The 25,849-nt window shown below is 43.2% G+C and overlaps 1 protein-coding gene across 3 annotated transcripts in view; it reads right to left on the minus strand.

Moving 5' to 3' along the window:
• Window positions 1-6,890: 6,890 nt before the first annotated feature.
• LOC102576076 (long-chain fatty acid transport protein 6) overlaps window positions 6,891-25,849 on the minus strand; it is a 34,446-nt gene continuing 15,487 nt past the window's right edge. For all 3 annotated transcript variants that reach the window (XM_014608786.3, XM_014608788.3, XM_014608789.3), the window contains 6 exons: window positions 23,464-23,658; window positions 20,674-20,764; window positions 16,921-17,119; window positions 16,063-16,160; window positions 13,467-13,597; window positions 6,891-7,664 (listed from right to left, as the gene is read on the minus strand). In XM_014608786.3, the coding sequence (XP_014464272.1) occupies window positions 7,488-7,664; window positions 13,467-13,597; window positions 16,063-16,160; window positions 16,921-17,119; window positions 20,674-20,764; window positions 23,464-23,658 (891 nt within the window). In that variant the 3' untranslated portion in view covers window positions 6,891-7,487. The remainder of the gene's footprint in view (window positions 7,665-13,466; window positions 13,598-16,062; window positions 16,161-16,920; window positions 17,120-20,673; window positions 20,765-23,463; window positions 23,659-25,849) is intronic.

Genomic DNA, 25,849 nt, shown 5'->3' on the forward strand with positions numbered 1-25,849 from the left:
CGAGATAAACCACCCACTTTTCCACTAGAACATTTTCCCTGTCAGAGCAGGAAATCAGATGAGTTTTATTCAGTTCTTTAAAAACCCAAGGTGGCAATTTGTATCACTTTAGTATCCTACATATGTAGTATCCTACATATAAATTGATTATTAATTTGTTCTAGTACCTTTCCAGCTATTCAGTTAGTCTAACTGAGCTACAATCTCTGACAAGCAGAAACTATTATTTATGATAACTTATCTGCTCTGGCTGTCATCTGATCAATTTGCAGGGGGTGGGGGAGAATGAGAGGGAGAAAGAAACGCACCAACTTCCTTCACTTCTAATGACTGTACTTGCCACATTTGTTGCCCTTTCTTGTGCAGCAATGGCCTGGCTGTTTGCATGAGTGAGTTTTCTGGGTGCTTTAAAAGTATTTCTGGTACGTTAATGTAAAACTCCTCAAACGTAGTTTAGTTGATCTCGCTATGTATTAAAGCGTCACATCCATGGATTTGTTGCATACAAACACAAAGGCACTCAAAGACATGTAATGAGCCTCTTTGTCCACCAGATTGCACTGCAACTTTTTTGTAGGTCACCCCTTCAAGTTACTTCTGCTTTCGAATTACTTCTGCTTTTTTTTTCTTGGCAGAGCACGGGGTGGGGGACCCCAGGCTGGGGGGACAACATTGGACTTTCCCACTCTCCTGCAGTGCTAGCTAGGGACTGGGCTTAATTCATTCAAAAACCAAGTGTGTGTAAACACTGGTGCAACACTCCAAAATAAACAAGTTTAAATTTTATAAGCCTATTTAATTTAATGAGGATTAAAGCCCATGGTGTGTACAGATGCCCTGTGTAGTCTAAGGGAAAGCTTCCTCAGCAGTGAAACAGAAGCCCAACTATTCAAATTGTACAAATTCTGTGTTCCCAGACACTTCCCTTCCAGGTTATGAATTCCAAGCTGTGCACTCTTGTATCAGTTGTGTGTTACTGGCAAGTCTTATCACATTTGGGAAGTACAGCAAACAAGCAATCTGTTAATATGTTTACTTCAGTCTCTGATACTCTTGGCTATAAAATTTGCATGCTCTTTAGAACCTGAGTAGTTTAAACTTATGCACACTGTGATTGCTGCAACTTTGATAGAGCTTCTGAGTTCTGAGGGTAGGCAGCAGTTTTGGGTTGGATGAGATGGTTATTATATGTGATAGATTATGTCTGATAAGTTAACTTGCATTCTATTGATAATGATATTCTTCAAATTTATAGGCTTTTAAAATATATTTTAAATAATACAATGGATGGCTTAAAATAAGTGTAAATATTATAATATTTATGATTTGTAAAACTCCATGCATTACACCCAGTTGGATAGCTGAATAACAGTAATGCTCAGAAATACTACCATCTTGTGGTAGTTGAGGTGATCTGGTATATTGATAGCACTTTTAAAAGACAACACTTTAGCTAAATAAATATGTATTTTCATAATACATGTGTGTGTGAGGGAGAAGGAGTTTAAAAAGAATTTTCAAAGTAGTTTCATAAATCTTTGAGAACGTGTAGTGCTTCAAGTCCATAAATAGAACTATTTTGTTTTAGAAGTGAGATTCCATTTTAATACTTCCTAAGAGATATTAATTAATTATCACTGATAATGGTTGTTTGACTATAGCATAGAAGTCTTGCCATGGATCACTGTGGATCCCATTGTGTTAGGTACCATACAAGAGCAGAATAAAAGAATGAGACCCGTCACACAGAGCTTACAACCTGTTTTGTCTTTGATACAAAATAGGGGCCTCATGACAGGTGATACTTGGCATAACACACAATACTGACTCTGATCTCACTGATATTGGTGCCATTGATATTGGCCACTGACTTCTCTTGACGTCACACAACTCATTTTTTTCCATGTGACTATACCTGCTATTGAGGAGGTTGCCTGTTAGTGCTGTAGGATTATGCCCTAATACTGAAAGTGTATCCTTTCATTCACTAACCTGAACAATAACATTATAACTTGTTACTAGTTCCTATGCATAATTTAATATGCAATATACCATGAAGTGCTATTTTAAAATCTGCAAATACTGTGTCACATGAGAAGCTTTTGCTATATAAAATATAAAATTGTGCTACTATAACCTATTGTAAAAAAATCTGAGTTATTTGTCCTTAGTCCTTGAACTAAATTCAGTCAAGACTGAGAAACCTTAGTAACAAACACTAGAATGGTCTGAAATAATACAACAACATTTACTGTTCCTCAATGCAGTTGATATCAAGAAGCAATCAATAACTTTTCAATCATTCTACTTGGTGGTCACATTTGCAGTTTTCTAATAAAAGTCTTAATGTAAGATCTTAGGTTTGTTTTCAGTGGTGTTTTAATAGGTGTATATATGTTGTTCTTTTCTAGGTGATAGGGGTATAGATGAATAAACTAGGAGCCCTTTTCATATAGCCATCCTATCTGGCTTCTGTTGGGACTGGGTGCACAAGATAGAACCATTGTTTTGGAGGCATGTGTGTACACACACCTGAGAATGAAGGCAGAGAAAGAACTGGAAAAAATAGAGACTGGGAAAAGAAAACACAGGAAGGGTAAGGAAGAGACAGGGAACGCAATCTCTGGTCACTTGGGCAGAAATGTAGGTAAAATCCCAAATGCATAAGTGATTTGTCATTTGTCTTTTGGGAGCTCCCAGACTACTGTGTACTCTAGAGGTATTTCTGTGCTTAGAAGCTGTTATGTTTATGGAGTGTTTGTATAAGATTAATTAACATAGCATGTATTATTACATGAAAATACCAAAACACTTTATGCACTCTCACTTCAGCATCATGACCTGGAAGATTGTTCATTTTGAGAGAGGATACTGTCAGCTCCTGAGATCTGCAGGAAAGGAACCTAATCACTGCAGACGTTAGAGGAGAAGGTAGTAGAGAAAGGAACAGAGTGAAGAGGATACTTAAACACCTTGGCAGAGATCAGTGGCTATATTAAGGTACCTGAGAGGAAAGAATATCCAATCAACCTTAGGAAACTCCCAATACATAGAGATACAAAAGATTTGCAGTGGGCCCTCTCCTTTTGAGCTTTAAACTGTTGGGAGGTAATTTTTTTTAAAACTCTGAAACACTCATAGGGACCATTTGTGATCCTTTTTTGTCTTAAACAAGCACTGCATGCAGGCATGCTGGAGGATTTCTGAGACTGGATGTGGCCAAGGAAGCCAAAACAGATGAGTTTGGCCATGTCTGTGGCACCACATATTTAGATGTTCTTCACAGTGCAAGGGTGCACTACCCATGTGTGTGCTGCTCCGCTTTTTCACCCCCGTGGGTTTTTTTGACTCCTGGATATCCAGGGGTCAAAAAAACCCGCAGGGGAAAAAAAAAGTGGAGCAGCGCAGACACGGGCAGTGCACGCCACTCAAAAGTGAAGCTGGACCACCCAGAGCCATGCTCTGGCTGCTGGCCAGGCTCCACATGACAGAAGAGCTGCTGCTGCAGCCCTGGGAGGCCCCTAGGACTCCAGATAAGGCTGCTGTGACCACCCCAGTGTTGGCCCCAGCTTCTCTTACCCCACCAAAGGTAATTTGCTGCATGCCAAACATACGTATCATGGGCATTCCCTAGGGACAAGTAGCTATGGCGCAAGGTGTGCTGCCACTGCTTGTCCCCAGGGAACCAAACATCCATGATCATCTGGATGCAGCCCTTGTGATTTTAGTAGGCTCCCGAACCTCATGGGAGGACTCAGAAGAACGTTAGGACAAAATTAAAGTTGTAAGGGAACAATGAGAAGCCCAAGATTCAGAGGTCTAAGTCTTGTTGGGTTTTGATGGTTGCTCCTGTCATGTTGCCTCTAAACAAAGAGGATTCCCCCAAGCCAGAGGCCACAAGACTCCTAGGATTTACAGTAGTGTAAAGAAACTAAGATAATTTAAACAAGGAGCCTTCTTTGTAGCAAGAATAGGTTAAGGAGGGGATGCATGCTGGAGGGCAGTAAGCACTGGAACAGGTTGTAGAATCTCCATCCTTGGAGGTTTTTAAGACCATGCTAGATAAAGCCTTGGCTGGGATGATATAGTTGGGGATGGTCCTAGTTGGACCATCCTACAGGTGCTGAAGGAATTGTCCAGTGTCATAGCTGAGCCGCTGGCACGGCTGTTTGAGCACTCATAGTGCTCCAGCCAGATCCCTGAGGACTGGAAAAGGGCCAACGGGGTACTCAATTTTAAGGGGAGATGATCCTGGTAACTTTAGGCCAGTCAGTCTTACCTCTATCCCTGGAAAAATACTGGAAAAAATCATCAAAGTGCGCATTTGTGAAGGCCCAGCAGGGGAAATGATGCTGAAAGGAAACCAGCACGGGTTTGTCACAGGTAGATCCTGCCTGACAAACCTTATAACCTTTTATTACAAGGTCACACACTGCCTTGACACAGGAGCTGAAGCTGATGTCATCTATCTGGATTTTAGGAAAGCCTTCAACACAGTTTCACATCCTATTCTCATAGGGAAGCTAGCAGGCTGTGGAGTGGATGCCTACACAGTCAGGTGGGTGGCCAACTGGCTTAGGGACTGCACCCAGAGAATGGTGGTGGACGGGTCGTTCTCAGCCTGGAAGGAGGTGGGCAGTGGGGTCCTGCAGGGTTCGGTCCTTGGACTGGTGTTATTTAATATCTTCGTCAGCGATTAGGACAAGGGTGTGAAGAGCACCCTCTCCAAGTTCACAGATGATACCAACTTATGGGGCAAAGTTAACGCACCAGAGGGCAGGGAGCAGATACAGGCCAACCTGGACAGGTTGGATCAATGGGCAGAACGAAATAGGATGCAATTCAACAAAGATAAATGTAAGGTACTCCACCTAGGAAGGAGGAATCCCCAGCACACCTATAGGTTGGGGGTTGACCTCGTCAGCAACTCAGAGGCTGAGAGAGAACTTGGAGTCATAGTTGACTCCAAGATGAACATGAGCCGGCAGTGTAACGAGGCCATCAACAAGGCCAATTGCACCTTGCCGTGTATTAGCAGATGCATGACCAACAGATCAAGGGAGGTGATGCTCCCCCTCTATGCAGCATTGGTCAGGCTGCAGTTGCAGTACTGTGTCCAGTTTTGGGTGCCGCACTTCAAGAGGGACATGGAGAATCTGGAGAGGGTGAGGGTTCAGAGGAGGGCCACTCGTATGATTAGTGGCCTCCATGAAAGACCCTATGAGGGGAGGTTGAGAGATCTGGATCTCTTCAGCCTTTATAAGAGACGTCTGAGGGGACACCTTGTAGCCACCTATAAGTTTATCAAGAGAGGACAACAGGGAATTGGTGATGCGTTATTTACCAGAGCACCCCAGGGAGTAACTAGGAATAATGGGTGCAAACTAGTGAAGAGTAGATTTAGGTTAGACATTAGGAAGAAATTTTTTACAGTAAGGGTGGCCAGAACCTGGAATGGGGTTCCAAGAGAGGTAGTACTATCACCTAACTTAGAGGTTTTCAAGAAGAGGCTGGATAGTCACCTGGCTGGGGTCATCTGACCTCAGTCCTCTTTCCTGCCAAGGGCAGGGGGTCGGACATGATGATCCGTTGTGGTCCCTTCCGACTCTACAATCTATGAATCTATGGTTTGAACAGGGGTTTGGACTAGATGACCTCCTGAGGTCCCTTCCAACCCTAATTTTCCACAATTCTACATTCTTTTAAGTTGTCAGTACCCATGTAACTACCAGTTAATGGAATGAACTAGTACAGTGGTACCCAACTTTTTTTTGGCTGCACAGGCCAAATGAGTGGTATATGGCCAGTCTGTGGGCTGCATCCAGCATGCAGTCAGGTCTAAGGCTATGCACTGGATCCAACTCCATGCAATGGTTCTGGCCGTGGACATGACCCATGCACTAGCCCATGTTATCCAGCCCATGGAGCTCTGGGAGTTGTAGCAATGAACACTGTCACTGCTGTCTACTTCCTCCTTCCTCCTCTGAAGAAATTTCCCAGACCTATCGGGAACCCCACAGATACAGCCCACAGGCTGTACTTTGAGCACCACTGGAATAACAAGCACCAATTGGGACTTTGGCTGTCCTGATAATGGCCTGTTTTTCCTTTTGCCAAGCCCTCAGCCCTGGTCCACTACCTCAGACCTTGGGCCCTTCACATCCCTGCTCGGGACAGTTTGTTTTCCAGAGTGCCTCTAGCAGCCTGTCCCATGGCTTCCAAACCTCTCCTATATTCACTACCCTAACCTCTGGTCAAACTCAAACACAAAATACCACCTAAACAGCTTTGACTGAAATAAACCCCTCCAGGTCTCTCTTTCTTGGGCCCTCCTAAGTGAGCAGGTATATTTCCACATCCCCAGCCCACTTGGTACATCACCTGGGCCAGCCTGACTCCAAACTGCTACACAGTGCTCTTTTCCCTATGGCAGCCAGGGTCAGACTTAAAGTTTACAGCAGGATCCCAGGTCACAAGCATCAGCTTGCAGCAGCAAAAGATTGCTGACCCTTGGCCTGGGGTAATCAAATGCTGATATGAATTTAAGAAAGCTTGTAGGGCCTATTTCCACACCATTTTATGGGTCTTTTTCATTTATAAATAGGAAACACTGCCCAGGGAATGTGTTGGCTCAGTGCATCCTATGAGCTGCCTCTACCAGTGAAAATTGCTCATGAAACCTTGTTATCAACTTAGAGGTATTCCCTTCCCACAGAAACCTAAGAGAGAACAAATAGTAATAACCCCATATGAGGACCATGATGATCACCAAGCAAAGGAAGTTGTGCCATAGTGAGTGAATCTACGTGAACAGGTTGAACTATGTCAGTTCTGGTGGAAAGGAAAGAATTATGATCAGTCACTTTTAATTAAATACTGTAATAACATGGTGGTATTCTATATTTATTTCTATTGAAACACAACAAGATTATTCCATAGACTATGGTATCACAATTAAATTTACATAACATCTTGTTTAGCTGGTATTTGTCTGATGTGTTTATTCTGGACCATCATTAGTGCATCATTTTGTCCATCATTTTGTTTGTTACTTATAATCTTCTCCAACAATAACTACATAAAATGTTATAAAAAATGAAAACACTATAATAGATTCTTATTAGAATTCTAGAAGCAAAAAACAACATAAATGGACACAGAGAGAACTTTGCTCATTTAGGTCAAAAACCACTGATCAGTAATACAAAAATAGGCAATTGAATCCGTGAGAAAAATCAGATAAAAAGTTATGTACCTGGGCAGTGAAAACTAATAGCTTGAACAGACATAGTGTAGTACTAACAGTCCATGAAGCAATTTTGTTAAAGTATAACTTGAGGAACAGATTCCATCACTAAGTGAGAAATTTCGTTTTTATGCTGCTGTTGAACTTAATTTAACAGGCTTTTTAAAAGCCTTATTATTTTGATTCTGTCTGTCTATAGAAAAAGTATTCTATATTTTGCAAAATATTATGGGTGCACCTTTTACAATCGTATTTGACCAGTAATTACCCTTCTGTAGATCTCTTTCGTCAAAGGAATATAGGATTTCACATGCTCATCCAAGAAATACAGAGGATCAGATATAATTTCTGGATTAAATCCTTCATTCACCAGATGTCCTTTCTGATGCTTGAAAGTTGTAGTAGTTTTCATAACCTCCTAAAAGCAAATAATGAAAATAAAGTGCATTATTCAATACTTAAACACAACCAGTGGAAAAAAACAGCAATTAATGAATAAAATGGCTGTCTATTTTAGATGGCTGTGGCTTACTTTGGAAAGGATGATCTAACTACCTACATTGCATGCATGATTATGATAATGCACTAAATATCAAAATCCGATTTTAAAAGTAACCTCCTTTAAATTCATCTCTATTAAAGCCACAGGCAAACTGATATGTTTTTGTTTTTCAACTGGGATTGAACCTATTTGATTTGATTTTACTTCCATTAATGTATTAAGTTCACAGACTACAGTTTATGATCACTAGCTGGCAGTCTGCACAGAGCCGGCTGATTATGTGGTGTTGGCTCTCCTCTTGTTTCCAGCTGCTAAAATTCATTAAAAACAGTTACCAGTACATAAAATACTTTCCTGATGTTAGGGTTTTTTTTAATGTAAACAATCGTTGTAGCTGATGCAGACGAGTGGGGGATTACGAATTCATGGGTAAGGTAGACCACACCCAATAGCAAATGAGAAGGGAAGTAGAGCATGAAATATCTCTAAATTTTGATTCATGCTAGGGGGTAAGTTTGAGAACCTCTAGACTTTTACTTTTAATGTAGTAAAGACTTCATCTTCATTCTCATTTTAAGAACCTATTTGTTTTTCTCTTGATCTGTAATATGATTAATCCACCCTGCCCCCATTCTCCAGGGGTCAGTCTTTAGGTTCTATACTGAGTCTACTAATACATTTGCCAGTTACGGCACAGACAGAAGCGCATCTCCCTGTTGTAACTGAGAACACTTTGCAGGAAGTGTTCTGAGGTCCAACAATTCCCTGAACCAAACTGAAGTTCACTCTGGGTTCCAGTGGGAAGAGGAATCTAGCTGCTGGTTGCGAGTCTGCAGCCAGTTTCCCCTGGCACTGGCCTCTGCTCTCTCCTAGCCCTGACTTTCAGAAAGGGAGGGAAAAAGGGAGCAGAGAGAGCTCATGCCACAGGTTCCCCATCTGTTGCTGGAGGGTGGAGCGGGTGTATCAGAGCCCTCCTGAAGTGGGGGGCTCTAATACACCCACCCAACTCTCCAGCAGGGGCTGGAAAACCCCCAAACCGAACTCCCTCCTCTCTCTTTCCCCTCTTCCCAGTCTGAAAACATCGCAAGGCCGGCAGATAGCGCAGACAAGTTACAAAAGACAGTCTGTTTTGAAATGTCTTCATCTGACCCTTCATGAATTGAGGGTTCAGATTTTTGTCCAATCAGCCATTTTTTAAGCAGTCTGCAGCCATGCACTTGTGTTTGGTCATGGCTATAGACCGCTTTTTGTAGCCAGGTTGGGTGAAAATTGTCACTTTCATCTGTGCCCTTAGTTTCCTGTACTGGCAGTTTTTGTGAAAGTAACCACACTGGCATTTTGTACAGGCACTGAATGGCTGCTAGCTAGTAATAACTTTCAGTCATTACTCACTGGTTTTAATTTGAAGTTATTAGCCAAAGAACTTGCATTTCCACATTGTCCATATTGCTGTAGCGGTTTAGATTTGAAAAGTTAATAAGAAACAGCCACTAATTTTTTTTTAGGGAAAAAAATGGATTATATGTAGTTTTCTGTGGGAATGAATTTCTGATAGAAAAGCTCTTTCTTTTTTCAAAATTAAGACTATCTGCATGAAAACTTCAGTAGTGGTGAAAAATTTGGTTTATCCATTAAAAAAAATGAAATGACGACTCCTCTGCTGCTATGTGGAAAGGTCTTACTAATTTCACTTTCAGTTTCAGACACAAAATGAAATTAACAAAAAGCCAAAAATATGATTTTTCAGCTAGGGTTTTCTATTTGGATTGAAAGGAACTAAAAGTATAATTGCATAAATATACAACAACTCATTTTTTACCATGCACTAAGCTGCTTTCTCCTGAATCCATAAATTCCAAAATCTTTTTCCTAAGAAGAATGATCTGTTTGCTAATGACAGTTGGATGCTTCAAGGCATATCTATTTGTACTGCAGGGTTACCTGCATTATATTTGGCTTTTGGCTTAGTAACAAACTAAAAGGCCATAAACTCAAGCTACTGCTTAAAGGACAGATAAACAGAGTCAAATCTTTGCCATCTTTGTGGAGCACAGAAAGTGAAATCTCTGTTGTCCCTTTCTATATTGAACCCCCGGAGTTCCATAAAGAAAAGTTCAATGACTATTTTCCCAGCAGAGGCCACTGTTGTTCTAAAGCATCTTGTTGATCTGCTCATCTACTAGTGTTCTGACTTACTGTAAATCTACACAGACAGCATTTTAAAGGCATTTTATCGGGTAAATTTCCTGTCTATAAGTTACAAAAGCTCTACTGAAGTCTTAAAACTAAATCTTTTACTAATTTCCTGCCTACTGTCTTTATGCACTACCTTCACAAATTACTCCATACTCATTTTGTCCTTTCCCTCATTATTCCTTCCATTCTCCAGTTCTTCTCTGTAATACAGCTTCATCCTACATCTTGGTTTGAGAGTGATTTGTTTTCAGACACAATTATGTGCCTAAATGACATTTATGCAGCCAATGTAACCTCAAGTGTTTGGTACTTGAATAATATTTGGATATGGAAGTCAGCATGTGCTTGCTGAACATACCCAGTAGAGCTGTATATTGTCCAGATAGGTATGCAGTGGCATACACCAACCTATGCATGTGCATGAGACTAGATAAAGCCCGAAACTGTAGCCAGGCATCATCTCGTGACTAGGATCACAGGAGAGTAGGGCAGGAAAAGACCTCACAAGGTCATCTCATCCAGCCTCCTGCTCAAGGCAAAATTATTCCTGATTCAGTCATCCTAGCCAAGTGTCTATCTGACTTGCACTTGAAAATTTACAATGATTTTCCAGTGATTCCACAATTTCCTAGGTAGCCTGCTTGTATGCTTGACCACACTCACAATCAGAAAGTCTCCAACCTAAACTTCTCCTGCTAAGGCTTGAAGCCATTGCTCCGAAAACTGTCCTATACAGCTGCAAAGAAAAGCCTGTCTCCATCCTCTCTATAATTGCCCTTTGGATATATGAAGACTCTTATCAAATCTGCTCACCCTTCGTCTTCTCTTCTCCAGATTAAATAACCCTAGCTATTTCAACCTTTCCTTATGAGTAATATTTCCTAGGAAAATCATTTTTGTCACTCTGTGCTGAACTCTTTCCAACCTGTCCACATCTTTCCTGAAGTGTGAGGCCCAAAACTGGACACAGTACTCCAGGTGAGGCCTCACCAGTGTTGAATAGAGTGAAGAATCACTTTCTTTAATCTGCAAGGTATATTTCTGTTAATACAACCCTGTATGCTGTTGGCTAGTATGGTATGGAAGAGAGTTCTTCCATGTTTTAACCCAGTAGCTTAGTAAGGCATTTCCCAGGGTGGAAGAAACCCAACTTCAGGGCTTCCCTCAACCAGACTGATTTTAAGCCTGTGTCTCCTGATTCCCAACAGAAGGTTTTAACCACTGGGCCACAGGTTAGGCATTATTCAGAACTTTCTCTCTGAATCTGCAGCTGAAAGAAGGAGCTATGTGGGTCCAGGAGAAAGGTGCATTACTCAGTGAAGTAGCAACTGCTCATGATGAAAGAAGGACCCTGGCCCTAATTTGTGGTCCTACTTCCGGGATACAGAAATTTCCCCACTGCCTTCTATCTATTTTATCCAATGACTATTAAGTGCAAGGTATAGTGGTTTCAGCTGCAAGGGGAGGGCTGGAGACATAGGCAGAGCTAGGGTTTGGAAAAGGATAATGCTCATGGTGTGATTCATCATCCCATGTAACACAACACACATTTCTCTCCAGGTAATAAGAAACTCAAAGCTTTACTAATACACTAGGGACCTAGGGATATATTATTCGGTCTAAAAGTGAAGTAAAAACAAATACCACTTCATTGGTATAAGTTAAAAACAATCTTCAGGGCTGTGAAATAAGAGCTACGTTACCAGGAGCAGCTCATAAACAGCAGCATTGCAAAAGAACAGCTAATTTGATGAGTGTAACATGAAGACCATTTAAAAGGAAAGAGGGTCATTAGCACCAGTAGAATGAAGAGTTTAGAAGGAATCAGGTAGAATATGAGGCATGAAGTCAAGTCACTCTTGCTGCTGCCTGTACAGAAATACTGTTGGCTGCTGCCACTGCCAGGAAGTTAGTTTTATCTACCTGTGATTAAAGCTATACTAGAAAGCATGAAATGTGTAGATTCATGCCCCTTCTGAGTGAGGGGACTAGAACTTGCTACCTAGGCAAGTACACTGTCTACAGAAGTGGTGGGCAAAATGGCAGATCTGGCCAGCAGCTGGACTCCCTTTCCCAGGCGCCTCTGCCTGTGCAGCTCCTGGCCATTCTTCATGGATCCAAGGCCATGATCTTGGGGCGGTGACAGTGCAGGGCCATGGCAGAGCCGCAATCCACTCCCTGCATGTCTCTGCCTGTGGAACCTGCGCTTATCACAGGGGTGTGCAGGCAGTGGATCGTGGCTCTGGCCCAGCCCTGTCCCTGTGCTGTCACTGCCCCAATATCCTGGGGTCTTTCCAGCCCTGCCCTTCCATCTCACTCCTGGCTGTAGTCCCATCCCAGCTGACCAGCTATGTGGGTCCTGCCCCTGGTGGTGGAGATGGGCCAGGGTGCTTGGCCTGGTGGTGGCAGCTAGAGGGACATGCTGCCACAGGGGTGCTGGGAAATGGAGTCTGCTGCAGCCCCAATCCAGCCCCAGGGGCAGACTTTGCCCACCCCTGATCTGTAGGATTAATATCCGGGGAGAACCCTCCACAACCACCACCACCACCACTACCACTGCCTTGCTTCTTATGGGTATGTGTGCTAAACCATCCTAATTTGCCACAGGGAAAATAGAATCTCAAACTGTGCATACGTGCCAAAAACTTCAGTTATGTGGGTGCATATATGCCATTTAGGTTCATTAAAAGAAATAGGATTTTGCCTAATCTGTTTTGGGGGACAGTCCAGAACTGTAGAATGTATTCTAGAACACTCTGGCACACCAAAGTAGGGGCTGCTGGCCCTTGCAAATCCCAAGGGAGTGTAATATGGGCATTACACCCTCGTAACATGCCATAAAAAGAATACCTGTATTAGGGGTCTGAGTCCATGCATTCTTGCCCTGTAGGAGAAGGTCTTGCTCTAGGGAGTATAGGAAAGGAGCAATTTGTACCCTTCAAAAGTGCTACCTCTGCAATTGCATCCAACTGCTGCTGTCTTTCTGGAGCTGAGAGCAGTAGGGCCCAATTTGGCCCTTAGATTGTAATGTCTTCTGGGCAGAATGTGTCTCCTTTATCTTTTGTAAACTACCATGTCACTCTTTGAATTTATATAAGTAATAATTAATAATCATCACTTCAGGGACATGCACAATGGGAAATGCTTTTAAATTAGTTTATGTCTTCATTTTATTTATGGTTGGTGTTATCACACATCTGCATTTGCTCACTTGTATAGTGGCACAATTTTTAATGGGAAACATAATTTCTTACCCAGTGTTACTAGCATTACCTAAGATATTTAGTACTGAATGGATTCATAAAGTGAAATATTTTTCATTAATTATTGAAAACATACTTTTTTATGTTTAGAAGAGTAACATTAAAATATTTAAAAACTTGTTAGGATTTTTTATTTCCTTTCTTAACTAACTTTTGAAGCTAAGCTGTCTGTAAGTGGCTTTGTTGGTTCAATAAGAGAAGGCCATTTTGCAGGAGAAACAAAATCATAAGCATAGGAAAGAAGATTATTTTTTTTTACCATGATTCTCACAAACCGTGGCTGGGCATATCTTGGCAGGAAGTCCATGACGTGTTTGTAAAGTCTCTTTCCATCAAACTGTTGGTCAGAAATAAGAACTATAGCTGCCATCCCTATCCTTCCTTCATAACCTAAAAAAAAAAAAGGAAAAAAAAATTCTTACAGACATGCCATCACCTAATAAAAAAAATAATTTTGTATTCCTCAGTTTTACAGTCCTTACTAATGCTTAGACAGGGTTTTGCCCAGTGTACAGTAAGTAAGGTCTGAGAATGCTCTCCCCCATTTTCAGGATTATGCAAGGTAAGATCCATTCTTTCATTATTTCATTTTGCAACATTTTAAATGCATTTCAGAACAGGGATTTTATGTAAAAGATGCCAGCCATTTGTGTTGTTTATCTGGAATTCTTTCAGAGTGAAAATCATGTGTTATGGAGGGACAGCATAAGGCCCCTGCACTGCTTAAATTCTGTGCTGTGGCTGGAGTGGCTAATGACTGCATGGGTCACTGCTAACTGGATACTGTCCCACAAGCCTTGTACAGAAGATGTGATAGGGTGGGCTCAGGCTTATCATGGGGCCAACTGGGGCACATCAAGGGGATGCAGATGATGTAGAAAAAGTACATTTTCTTTTCCCTGTTCTATATCAATGGTGCTCTGTCCTTCAAGCCAGATCCTACTCTCAGCGCTGTGTCATCTCACCCTTGGGGCTCTCCAGCACTCCCCTGCTGTCAAATTTTCAAGCCCAACAAACAGATGACATGGCCCATTCACCCAATCCACTTTGTCAAGTTCATTCAGTAAGCAGCTATGATGGTGAGATTATGGCTGTTCTTTATTAGAGCAGATTTGGGTGCAACAATTTCACTGGCAAATACAAGGCACTTACACAAGTTGCACTTTTTGTGCTATTGGGGCCCCTGAAAGTACTCTACAGCTGTGCTGTGACACATGCACGGCTGCAGAGCACTTTTAAAATGGCCAGTCACACAAAAAATTAACTGTCCTCACGTGAGCTATTGGATGAAGGTGCTATGCTTTAGAGCTCCTTAGGGAACTTGTGTTCCCTAGGATTCATTTTTCATGTTTTGCAGGCTGGACTGATGTAGCCCAACCCCTCCTCCAGGGCTGTCAACAGGGGGAGGAGGACAGAGGGAGCAGCACTGAGATGCCGGCTGGGGCTTGCTACCTGGCTGGAGGTGGGGGGGGGGGTGGAACAGAGCCTCCCCATCTCACAGCCTGCCCCCCAGCTACCCCAGCTGGGCTATTGGGGGGAGCCTAACTGGGCCCACAAGGCAAGGGGGCTCCATTCCAGCCCTCTCCCCTCTAGCTTAAACCAGGCATAGCAGAGAGGGGCAAAGGAGAAGCATAAGCTGCCAGCTTCCCCAGCCTGAGCTGGAGTGGGAGGCATGGAATGGAGCTCCCATTCCTTGTGGGCCCAGCCTGGCTCCCCCAACACCCCAGCTAGAGTAGCTGCCGGGGGAAGGGGGGGTTGTAAGCCAGGGAAGTTCCATTCCACTCTCCTCTCCAGCTCCTGCCAGGCAGCAAACCCCAACAGGCAACTCTGGTGGGGGGCAGGTTGGGCTGGGAAGATAGGCGGTTTAGCAGCCTCATTAGAAGCTTCTGGAGTGCTCCTGCCTGCTGGCCAGTGCAGACAGGCTCCAGCCCCCCTGACCCAACAAGTGAACGTCTGTTGGGTTGAGGGGAAGGGGTAGCTCTAACTCATGGTGCTTTGTATAAAGTGCATGAGTTAGAGCATGGCCGAGATACATCTGTCAGCACCCACAGTGTTTGACAAGTGCTTTGGGATTTTCTGAGCCTAAAGTTGTAATAAATGCATGGAATGGTATCAGATCATGGCAATCAAACTGATATTCCCAAAAGCCAGGCAGCTCTGCTGTAGGTTCTTTTAATCTGAAGAGCTGCATGGTATTTACTACCATGCTCTACCAGATAATAGCAGTAATCCTTCTGCAGACCTACCTGTCAATAGTACTTAATACCAAGCTATTTGTATCCAACTGGGAGCTCCATTTGCCCTAGTCTGCACAAATTGGAAAATCATTTGCTAACTCTCCACATGTATAATTGTATGTAATTAAGTATGTAATACTTATCTCAACTGTTCAAAACAAAGTAATTGTGGTATGTGAGATAAATAAAGACTTGGTAGGGAGTCTGGAAAGTATCTGCTTTTTGGGAAAATTGTTTAAAATTTCATGCCGTGTGGTACATTTCAATAGTAAAAATATTTATTCTCTAGACATATATTGAGGAGCCAAGGACAAGCCATTCCAGATATGCATGCATTTCTCATACTGCTATCAATCCCTTTTAAATTCTTCTTGACTTTTCTGCCCATCCATAGAGACTTTCACTATTTCCTGTGGATCAAATATTCTGTTACATTGAAAATGAGATTTTGAAATACAGTTGAGAAAGTAAATCCTGAGTTGTTCAGTTGGCCCCACTGATTGCCTTTTATATATGAGTTAACTTATCCTTCAAGTTAAACAGATGGAAGAATATAATAAGAAAGTAGTATATTGCTGCTGCCATTTTAACATTCTGAAAGTATAAACATTTTCTTACCTTTTACACTCACTCCATATACATTGGCCTCTTGAACAAAGTCCAACATACCAAGGACTTCAGCGACTTCTAGAGTGGCAACATTTTCTCCTTTCCATCTAAGGAAAAAGATTGTATCAAAAGCACATGACATACTTCATGCTGTATATTTATGTTTACATATAGTAGGTACTTGCCATTATTATGTCACTGTTATTTATAAGTGAAAAGAAGAGCTATGTAAAGCATTTTGGATTTACTTTCCCTTCTGCAGATGCACCTTTAAGACATAGGAAAATTCTTCTGACCTAGACATTCAAGAGTTCTACACCTCTCGGAGCCTTGTCAGATTTGCCTATGACTGACCTTCCCTGGGCCTGTTTAATTTTGTTCCCTTTCTGGAACTTACCCAGCAATTTACTTCAGAAAGCTGGATCTTAATGTGGATTCACAAATTACAAAGCACTGATACAAGGTTAAGATGGTTCAAGGCTCAAGGGCACGATTGTGCCTGAGGAGAAGATAAGGAGTGGCAGATGTAGGCCTTCTCAGGTAGAAGTGGGATAGGATTTTCAAAAAGCTACATCATAGAGATCAAAAGCTAGAGCCAACAAAGCTCTCATTATTAAACACTGAGGCTATTCAATTTATTAAGACCTAAACCTAAACCAACCTCTAACCAGAGGTCAGGGACAGTTTCTCTCTTTCATATAAAATCAAGCATGCTGGTGACTGTTGCTCAAAACTTGTAATAAAAGCTTCCCTTAAAGCTTCTGACAAAAACAAAACCAATATTCAGCATGCACAAGAGTGAACAATAACTCAATGCTGTATGTGTATTTCCATCCAACTGCTATTACTGTGAGCTTCATACTCCACCTGAAAGTGTCTCCCACTCTGTCAGTGAAGCAGACAAAGCCATCCTGGTCTATCAGCATGAGATCCTCAGTGTTAAAGTACACATCTCCTTTCACAAATACATCTCGTAGCAATTTCCTTTCTGAGGCTTCTTGATTTCCAGCATACCCATCAAACGGGGTTGATGGAGACACTTGGGCAACCAAAAGACCTGCTTCACCTGCAAGAGAAAAAGTTGCCTTAAGACCTTAGAGCATAAAACATTATATTAAAGTACTTTAGAAATGTCAAGACCACCTCCATACTACAATGTTCACATAATTATTTACAGAACAGGAAAAATAAGTGATGAAGAGAAGAAGCACAGCATTACTTTCTTCCCTCCTAAAGGTCTGAAACACTTGTACACGTGACACTTTTACCATGTACACGTGACAAAAATGTCATTTTGTGTGACTTAATGGCATCATACTGTACACATGCAAGAGTTTTGGGGGTTTTCAATGAGTTTGCATCATTGCAAATGAAGCTAATCTTGATCTAGTTTAGTTTGCAAACTTGCAAATTAAACAGTGCAGCTGTCAGCTATCCCCCTGGCGGCAGGAGAGGCGGGCAGGCTCTGCAGAAAATAGTATTGGGCCCCATACTGCTTTTGCCTTCAGTGGGCCCATGCAGCTGACAGGAAGGCTGGGACCACCTGAGAATGGTCTGGCTTGCTCTTGGAGCTACACGGGAAGGTGGCAGGATGAAGGCTGGGTTTGCTGGCAGCAGGAGAAGGCAGCAGAGATTGTACACAGGGAAGCCTGGGTGGGCTGCTAGCTGGCTGAGTACTGCTGCAGCTCAGAGGCAGCTGATCCAAATCTTCCCCAAGCCCACCTATGCACTGTCTCCGCTGCCTTCTCCAGCTGCCAGCACACCCAACTGCTCTCTTACCACCTCCCTGTCCTGACTTGGGGCAAGCTGGGCATGCTGATGCCCGTAGAAGGTGGTGGGGATAGGGCACTGGAAGCCTAGGCAGTCTCGGGGAAGTGTTGCATTGGGCACCTCCGAGCCGGGTCAGTACCCGGTCAACTAGCAGCCTGCCCAGGCTTCCAGCACCCCATGCACCATCCCTGCCTCCTTCTCCCACAGCCAGCAAACCCAGCTACCCTTCTGCTGCCTTCCCATACAGCCCCTGGGGCAAGCCAGCCCATTCCCAGGCAGCCCCAGCCATCCTGCAGGCTGCAGGGGCCTGCTGAAGGCAGAAACAGCAAGGGGCCCGATTTTTTTTTGGTGGAATCTGCCAACCTCTCTTGTGGCTGGAAGGTAGCACCTGCCCCAATGCAACTCTTCCCCAAGCCTGCCCACTGGAAGCCCTCTGGGAGTTCCTGCATGGGCTTGGGGAACAGTTGGATTGAGCTGGCTGTCTAGCAGCCTGCCAGGGGTTGCCCTGGGGGACTCTGCAGACATGTAGGGAAGGACCAGGGCCTCCAGAGCCCAGGGGCTGCTCAGCCTGCTGGTAGCTCACCCCCCAGCTGTGGGCAGGCTCCAGCTCCAAAAAAAAAAAAAAAAGGATTGGGCCCCTTGCCGTAACATGATGAAAAAATTGAAATGGTGGGTTTCAATTCAAAACCCACTGTTTCAATTTAGGGGGCATAGAATAAAACCCTGAGGACTAAACCCCCACTGTGTACAAGCACCCAATGAGAAGAGCCTAAGTCTGGACCTGATCATCCTCTGATCACCAAAGAAATCATTGCAGTGTTCGTTTTCCTGAAATTTTTCCCAGTTTGAACCAATCCCCCTGTGCTTGAATGTGTCATAGGACATGTCCACAGACCTAAAAACTCTCCTTGGGGTTCACATAGAATACAGGATATCACATCTCTACCATAAATCTGGGTCTCAGAAACTCCTGTCGTTGGCATTCCAAAGAAGCCGTACTGTTGAGGCTTTTGTACTCACATCCCCCCAATGAAGGGTGACTCTCAACCTGGAACAAGGGATACAGGGAGGGGAGGAGAGATGTAATATTGCGAATCTCTGTGTGGCTTTTAGGAATTCTTTCCTAGATGTTGTGACTTGCTGCTTGACCCTTGCATTTCCTTGAATAAAAGGGCTGTTACAAGCTACCACTGTTCCCACTAACTTTTCTTTGGTGGGAAAGAGTAATACTGTGGTCCCATAACTTTTTCATACTGGCCCTGTTTGAGGGGAGAAGGCACATGCTATATCCTATAGGAGGACAGTGCACAATAAATATTTTCTCAGTATATTGTATCCATGGGGGTTGCTAACATATATTTCAATCTGTTTTTGAGGTTAAATGAGATTTACAACTTCAAGAGATATTTATTATTTATTTCCAACAACAGACACACAAAGACTTTTTCAAACACACATTTTTCTTCATAGTTGCATATCAGCCCCTGTTATTAAAAATCCCTCTTTATGGTTTTGAACTCTAGATACAGGGGAATAGACGGGGGAGGACCAGATTACAGCTCAGGAGAACAGCTGGTAACACTGCAAACAGGATGCATGCTTTAAAGAAACAGGAAAAAAGAAGTAAATGGGACAAAATGCAGTGGGTTTTACATGGTGTGATCCTTCGTGCTAGATTTAGATTGCCGTTTCATGACTCCCTGATTTTACTTTAAGTATTGAGTTCACGCTAAATCAAAAATGTCCTTAGACTACAAGGGTGTCTTCTGAACGTGCTGTTGGTAAATATCAAGTGCTAGAGTCATACGGCTAGAGCCAGCCAACAAATAGTTCATGAGTTAAATCTGTTCTAATAATTAACTATGACTGACAGATTAAACAACCTTGGGTTTCATAATGGTACTTTATACTTTGGTACCTTTCATCTGAGGACCTCACATCACTTTACGAACATTAATTAATCCAGTCTCACAAAATAAGATTATGCAACATTACTGTGTCCATTTTAACTATGGGAAAAGCTGAGGCAGAAACAGAAGACTGATTTTTCTCACAAGTCTGTACCACATGAGGATCCACAAATTCTGAGTACCTAGAGTTCTGAGTGACTAGAACGGGTCAGCAACCTCTGGCATGCATGCCAGAGCATGGCACGCAAAACCATTTTGCTTGGCGTATCACAGCTGGACGGGCCCCTGCCACCAGCCATGGAGCCTGGGCTGCTTGCGGAGGGCAACAGGGGGGCTGCAAGCAGCTGCAGTGGGTTCCAGCTCATCCCTGGCCCAGGTCATCACCAGTAGCGGATGCATGCATGCCTCAGGGTGGATGGCAGGGAAAGAGCCAGGCCTGCACTGACACAACAAGGATCAGGCCCCCCACGGCTCCCCCGCCATCCACCCTGGCATGCCAACAACATACAAATTGAAGTGTGGGATTTTTTGCCACTGTCCAAAAACATTACCAACCCCTGAATTAGGCCCTTAGGAGCCCAAGCTATAGACCAGGACCCCATTGCTTTGTGTACTCCATATATGAAGCAAAAAGACAGTCCCCACCCCAAAAACCTTACAGTCTTAAGTTATGATTCCGCTTACAACACAGTTCCCCTCTAACCTTTACAACACATGATCCCCGCTACCTGAGAAGTAAATTGAAAATCCCAACACAGTTCATAGCATCTGGGAAGTATCCAAGCTGTTGCAAAGTGTGAAACAGTATAAATCAGCTGTTAGCCAAATAGTATCAGATGGGATCTAGGCCTGGTTTTTTTGTTTGGTTAGTTTTTGTTTTTATTATGTATTACAGCTATGAATGTTTTTGGAGACATAAGCAATTTGTATTTTTCCTTACCTTTGAGTGATTTTACACACCACCCATGTTTGTCCTTCACAGGTTCCTCTTTCCAGACATCATATTTAAGCAGTTCAAAAGAATTGAGGAACTAAATTTTAAAAAAAAGCACACAAACACTTAAAACCTTCTCCACATGAAGGATGCTAGTAAAAGGCATGAACCAAACTCCCTTTAAGTAAAAGGAAACTCTCCTATTGACTTCAATAGGCTCTGGAGCATTCCCAAAATGTACTTTCATTAGAATGATGAGGGAAAACTTCACTGCTCCCATATGATGAAGAAATCATTCATTTGTTGGCGAACATTAAAATTAAAAGCAGAAGATATTCATCTCCTTTCTTGATGAGGAAAGGAAAAAAGAAATCCAGAGCTTGAGACTATCCTCAGATTTTCAGTATTTAAGACAGTATTAAGAGGAGGACTAGACACGAGTGGTCAGATACTCTTGATTCTGCTTCAGAAAGAAAACACACTGCTGTCCATTTCAGTAATGTGTTATCCATTACTAGAACTCCAAAGGTTCTTAGAACAATTCTAAATTATATTTCCAGGCATCTCAAAGGTTACTCAAATCAGATGGAAATAGATGTTTAGGGCACAATTGCTTGATTTAGGCTTTCCTGCTTTCATTATTTGTCTTTCAAAGTTAAGATTGCAGGGAGATCAAAGGCATTGCCTATTTATTATTATGGTCACAGGAAGGCATTTTTGGTATCCCAGAATAAAGCCAGAGTCATTCTGGATATCATTATTCTGTTTTATGTCAATTGATCTACTTCTTTATTATCACTGTTTTTGAAATTTTTGATTGCATCTTAGTTTTTGTGGTCCACATCGACCCAAAGCCATTAAGAATAATGACTGAAATTGTCAAAGCATTATTATTAGTGGAAGATATCCTAGATCTCCTAGGCTAAATTTCCTGAAGTTCATTGAAAATCTCAACCAGTATTCTGGTATACGAGATTTATATTTAAGACACTGTGGATTTACTTTTTCTCCCTTTCTTTTGAAGAGTTTCTGAAAGCCTTTTGGGTCTTTTGTTTATCTTATTTCTGAGAAAGAGAGAATGAGATGCAGGGGATTTACTCTAAACCAAACAATAAGTCATTATGTAAGAGTTATTTTTAAGATCTAAGTCTCCTTATTTCAACTAGAATTTGTTCTGCCTCCTCATTGAATGTTAGGTTGATAATAACTAAAAATCTATATACTTCATTTGAAAAACACCTATGCATAGACATTTTTATTAGGGCTATCACTTAATCATGATTCACATGTGTGATTAACGCTTTAATTGTTGCTTGCATTCATTTTTGTAAATGTGTTAATTGCACACATGGTTTTGGAGTCTGCACCTGGTCTCCACTCCACTGCTGTCACCGCCGCTTCTGGGCTGCCCCACGGTGGCAACGCAGAGGACTGTAGGGCAACCCTGGCATGGACTCCAGGTGGCTGCAACAGGTGTAGAGGGGCACGCACAGACATAGACATGAATCTGCAGCCTGCACATGGCCAGGAACACAGCCCAGCAGCATGTGGAGCAGTGCCCAGGAGGCAAGTCTGTGAAGAGGAAGGGGTATGGGGGAGGGAAGGGGCATGGGTGGGGTAGATCAAAGACCCCACAATGATGGAGGGAGTGGGGCTGGGGTCAATGGGTCCCCGAGTTGGTGTAGGTCATGGGATGGATCTGTGGGTGGCTCATTTGGCGGGGGGGGGGGGGCTTTCACTGCTGCACAGACTCCAGAGGAGGCATGGGGGGCACGTGCTCACCAGGTTTGTGTGGGGCAGAGGCAGGCTGCCACTGTGGACTGGGGCTCTGCACCCTACTGTGTCTGCCCCAGGAGCCATGTGCAGCCTGTGTCGCCTCCCCTGCCCACCCAGTGGTGGGATATACAGCATGGTGTCACATGGCACAGAGCCCACCTCCACCCCGCACACAGATCTGGAGGACATGTGCCCCCCGTGCCACCCCCAGAGTGTGTGTAGTGGCAGGAGCCCTCCCTGCACCCCTGGAACCTGTGGTTCCATCCCATGACCTGCCCCAGCCTGGGGGCCCCATTCACCCCAGTCCCACTTCCTCCCTCACCATAGGGGCCTCAATCTGCCCCCCATGCTCCTTCCCTCCCCCATGCCCCTACCCTCCCACACACACTTACCTGCTGGGTGGTGTCTGTGTGTGTGCGTGTGTCTGTCTGTCTGCCCCTTGCTCTCAAGCCACAGCCCCCCCAGCCCTGCTTCTGCCCCTCACTCCTGACCCACAGTACCCGACATCCTGCCAGGGTATGTGGGGACCCCCCTCCCTGGGCTCCAGACCCCACACCTTCACAATTTCCCCCCATACACACACACGCCACACCCACCCTGCAACCATCCAAAGAACCTGCACAATTTTGCATAACTTTGAGTTTTTCTGCACATCATTTTGAGTTTTTGGCTGTGCAATTAAAATTGCAATTAATTGCAACTATTTTTTTAATCACGCAATAAACATGATCAGTTTTTTTAATCGTTTGGCAACCCTAATTTTTATACAGTGGGATAGTATATTTTTGGCCAATTTTTCTCCATTACACCATTGCATTCCTAATGATTTTAGTAGAATTGTACTGTTGTGAATGGGAATTTATCTTAGAATGTGTTTTAGTGAGGAGGAAGGGGAAAGGTTATTTATTTTTGTTTAAATCAATCAAATATTGCCATATAGTAAACGTGCCCAGACATGTGTTAACTGCCTCTTCTCCTCCCTATTTGTGCATTTCAGGTTCAGAGGGAATCTTTCTTTACCTTCGAGAAGATGCTAACACGGCCCACAGCACCTATTTTATTGACGTAGTTGAAAAAACCAATGTTTCCTTCTGTGGCACCATAAAATTCAAATATTCTAATAGGGCCAAATCTCATCAGAAATTCTTCCCAGACTGCAGGTCTTAGGCCATTCCCTAAAGCAATGCGCACTTGGTGGTCTCTTTCACCTTCATTCTGCGGATAGAAGAAACATTCTAAAATAGTTGACTGGTCCAAACAAGCCAGAATTGGTCAAACAGTTTCAGCTGATGAAACAGTTTCTCATTGGAAGATACTGATTTGCCAAAACTGAAATGTTCAAAGGAATGTATCGATTGTACAGAAATTTATGATAGAACATTATAAAAACATTTTTTTACAGCAGCAGAGGAGGGCAGCCTGGCCATCAATCCCAAGTGGAAATCATTGTGTGTGACTCACATGACTGGAAGGGGTGGGGCTTTGGGGCATATAAACCTAGTGACTGAAGCAAGGGAGGCAGTCTGGCCCTGCATGCTGCAGGCAGAGGTGCTCCTGGGAGAGAAGGGTGGCAGAAGACAGAGTGGCAGGAATCCAAGCCTCCCAAGAGAGCCAGGATGAGGGAGCTCAAAGGGAAGCATGGCTTGCAGGGTGACATTGATCCAGAGTAGGGGAGACTTTTAGCTTGTGAAGCAGCTTGATTGGGTTTATATTATGCTTTAGCTTGATAACCATAGGACTGGATTGTGGTTATGGGGGAGGTGTGGAGGCCACAGAGAGGTTCCTGGTGGGTCATTCAGTGACAACCTGGCCTGAGGTCAGGGTTTCAGAGGGCTACAGGCTAGTTTGGAGCATAATGCAGTACAGGGTCAGGGGCCTCGAGCATGCAAGTGAGAGACAGGGCTGGGGCCCAGGAGGCAAGGTCTGGGGCAATGTACCTGGGCTGAGGGGCACAGCCAGAATAAAAAAGCCAAGGCTGGGATGGTTCAGGGTCTGAGGGTCAAAAGCTGCATTCGGGCCAGGGGGCTCCCTCTGAATGAATATTGAATAACATCTGTGAGGCATGGCCATGGCTACAGGGCCACAAAATAGCCCATAAAGCAGCTAGTACCCTGAAGCACTGATAGGGTGAGAAGGACCATAATTTTGTGCCTGAGGGGCAAGATGACCCAGCTGGTTATGGGAAGTACCAGCTGGCTAAAGTGAACTGGGGCTCAGTCTGGGACCCTGGAGCATCCTCCCTAAACACCATAAAAGTACCATCAAAGTGTGGCAGGCAAGGTGGAAAGGGAAGGTACCCGGGGGCGCCAGTGTGGGGCAGGAATTACTTATTCAAAACATGTGAGAATACTATTGGCATACTACTGACATACTAGATGTTAAACATGAACTTTCCTGGATTGACCTACATGAAAAAATATTCATTTTAGACTAAGCAAAATATTTTTTCCTTCCAGACCAAAGCATCTTGTTTTATTTTCAAGAATTTTACCAAGTTAATTAAATTTACAAATATAACTTTTAAATAAAGCATAGTTTCAGAATAAATGTTGAAATATTTTGCTTTTAAAAAACTGAAACAAAATGTTTTGACTTTCTTAAATTAAAAAAATATATATTACCAGTCAAATCTATTGTGAATTCACCCCTAATTTGCAAATTCTAAAGCTGTATTTTTCTGTACTGTATTTTTCAAGTTAAAAAGATTGCCCAGAGCTATTGGTGGGATTCCCTGTAGTGGGGATGCAGATATTACTTTTCATGTAGAACAAATGCTAGGAATGTATGTTTCTCTGCTGTGCTCAGCCACCTCTTTTCCCTCCTTCACTTGTGGTTGTTAGCCCCATTCAGGTATAGGTGTTCAGACAATTATGAACTTGGTGATCAGACTATCATGAGTTACTGCATACGCAGAATTAGTGCTGTCCCCTCTCTGTCACATGCTCCACAATGGTGACACTGTACTAAAACATTTGTGCAAAAAAGGCCAGTTCAGTAACAGCAGAAACTGATTGACAGAGTAGATTTTTGAGGTTTTATAGATTGTAAGGCAAGAAGGGGCCACTGTGGTCATTTTGTCTGCTCCCAAGGGCTGGAATGCTGTTGTAATAGCTATGGTGATTCAGAAAATGTACAAGAGGCAGGGGTTTTCTTGTGATTTCTGTTATTGGAGCAATTGTGCAGTTGGGAGAGATGTTGGACAAGCTTTTCGGCATGCAGCACCCTTTTTGAGGTGAATCTGAAAACTTGTCCATTATCTACCCCAACTATACATTTTGTCCAACAAGAGACATCACAAAAAAACTTTGCTTCTTCTGTATAATACAAGTCTTAGAGCTTCCCTGAATTAATTGGTGTTTGAACTCCTTCCTACCTTGATTTAAAAATGGATGGCTTACTCAATAAC

Source organism: Alligator mississippiensis, chromosome 3 (assembly GCF_030867095.1).
Source record: "Alligator mississippiensis isolate rAllMis1 chromosome 3, rAllMis1, whole genome shotgun sequence".
NCBI lineage: Eukaryota > Metazoa > Chordata > Crocodylia > Alligatoridae > Alligator > Alligator mississippiensis.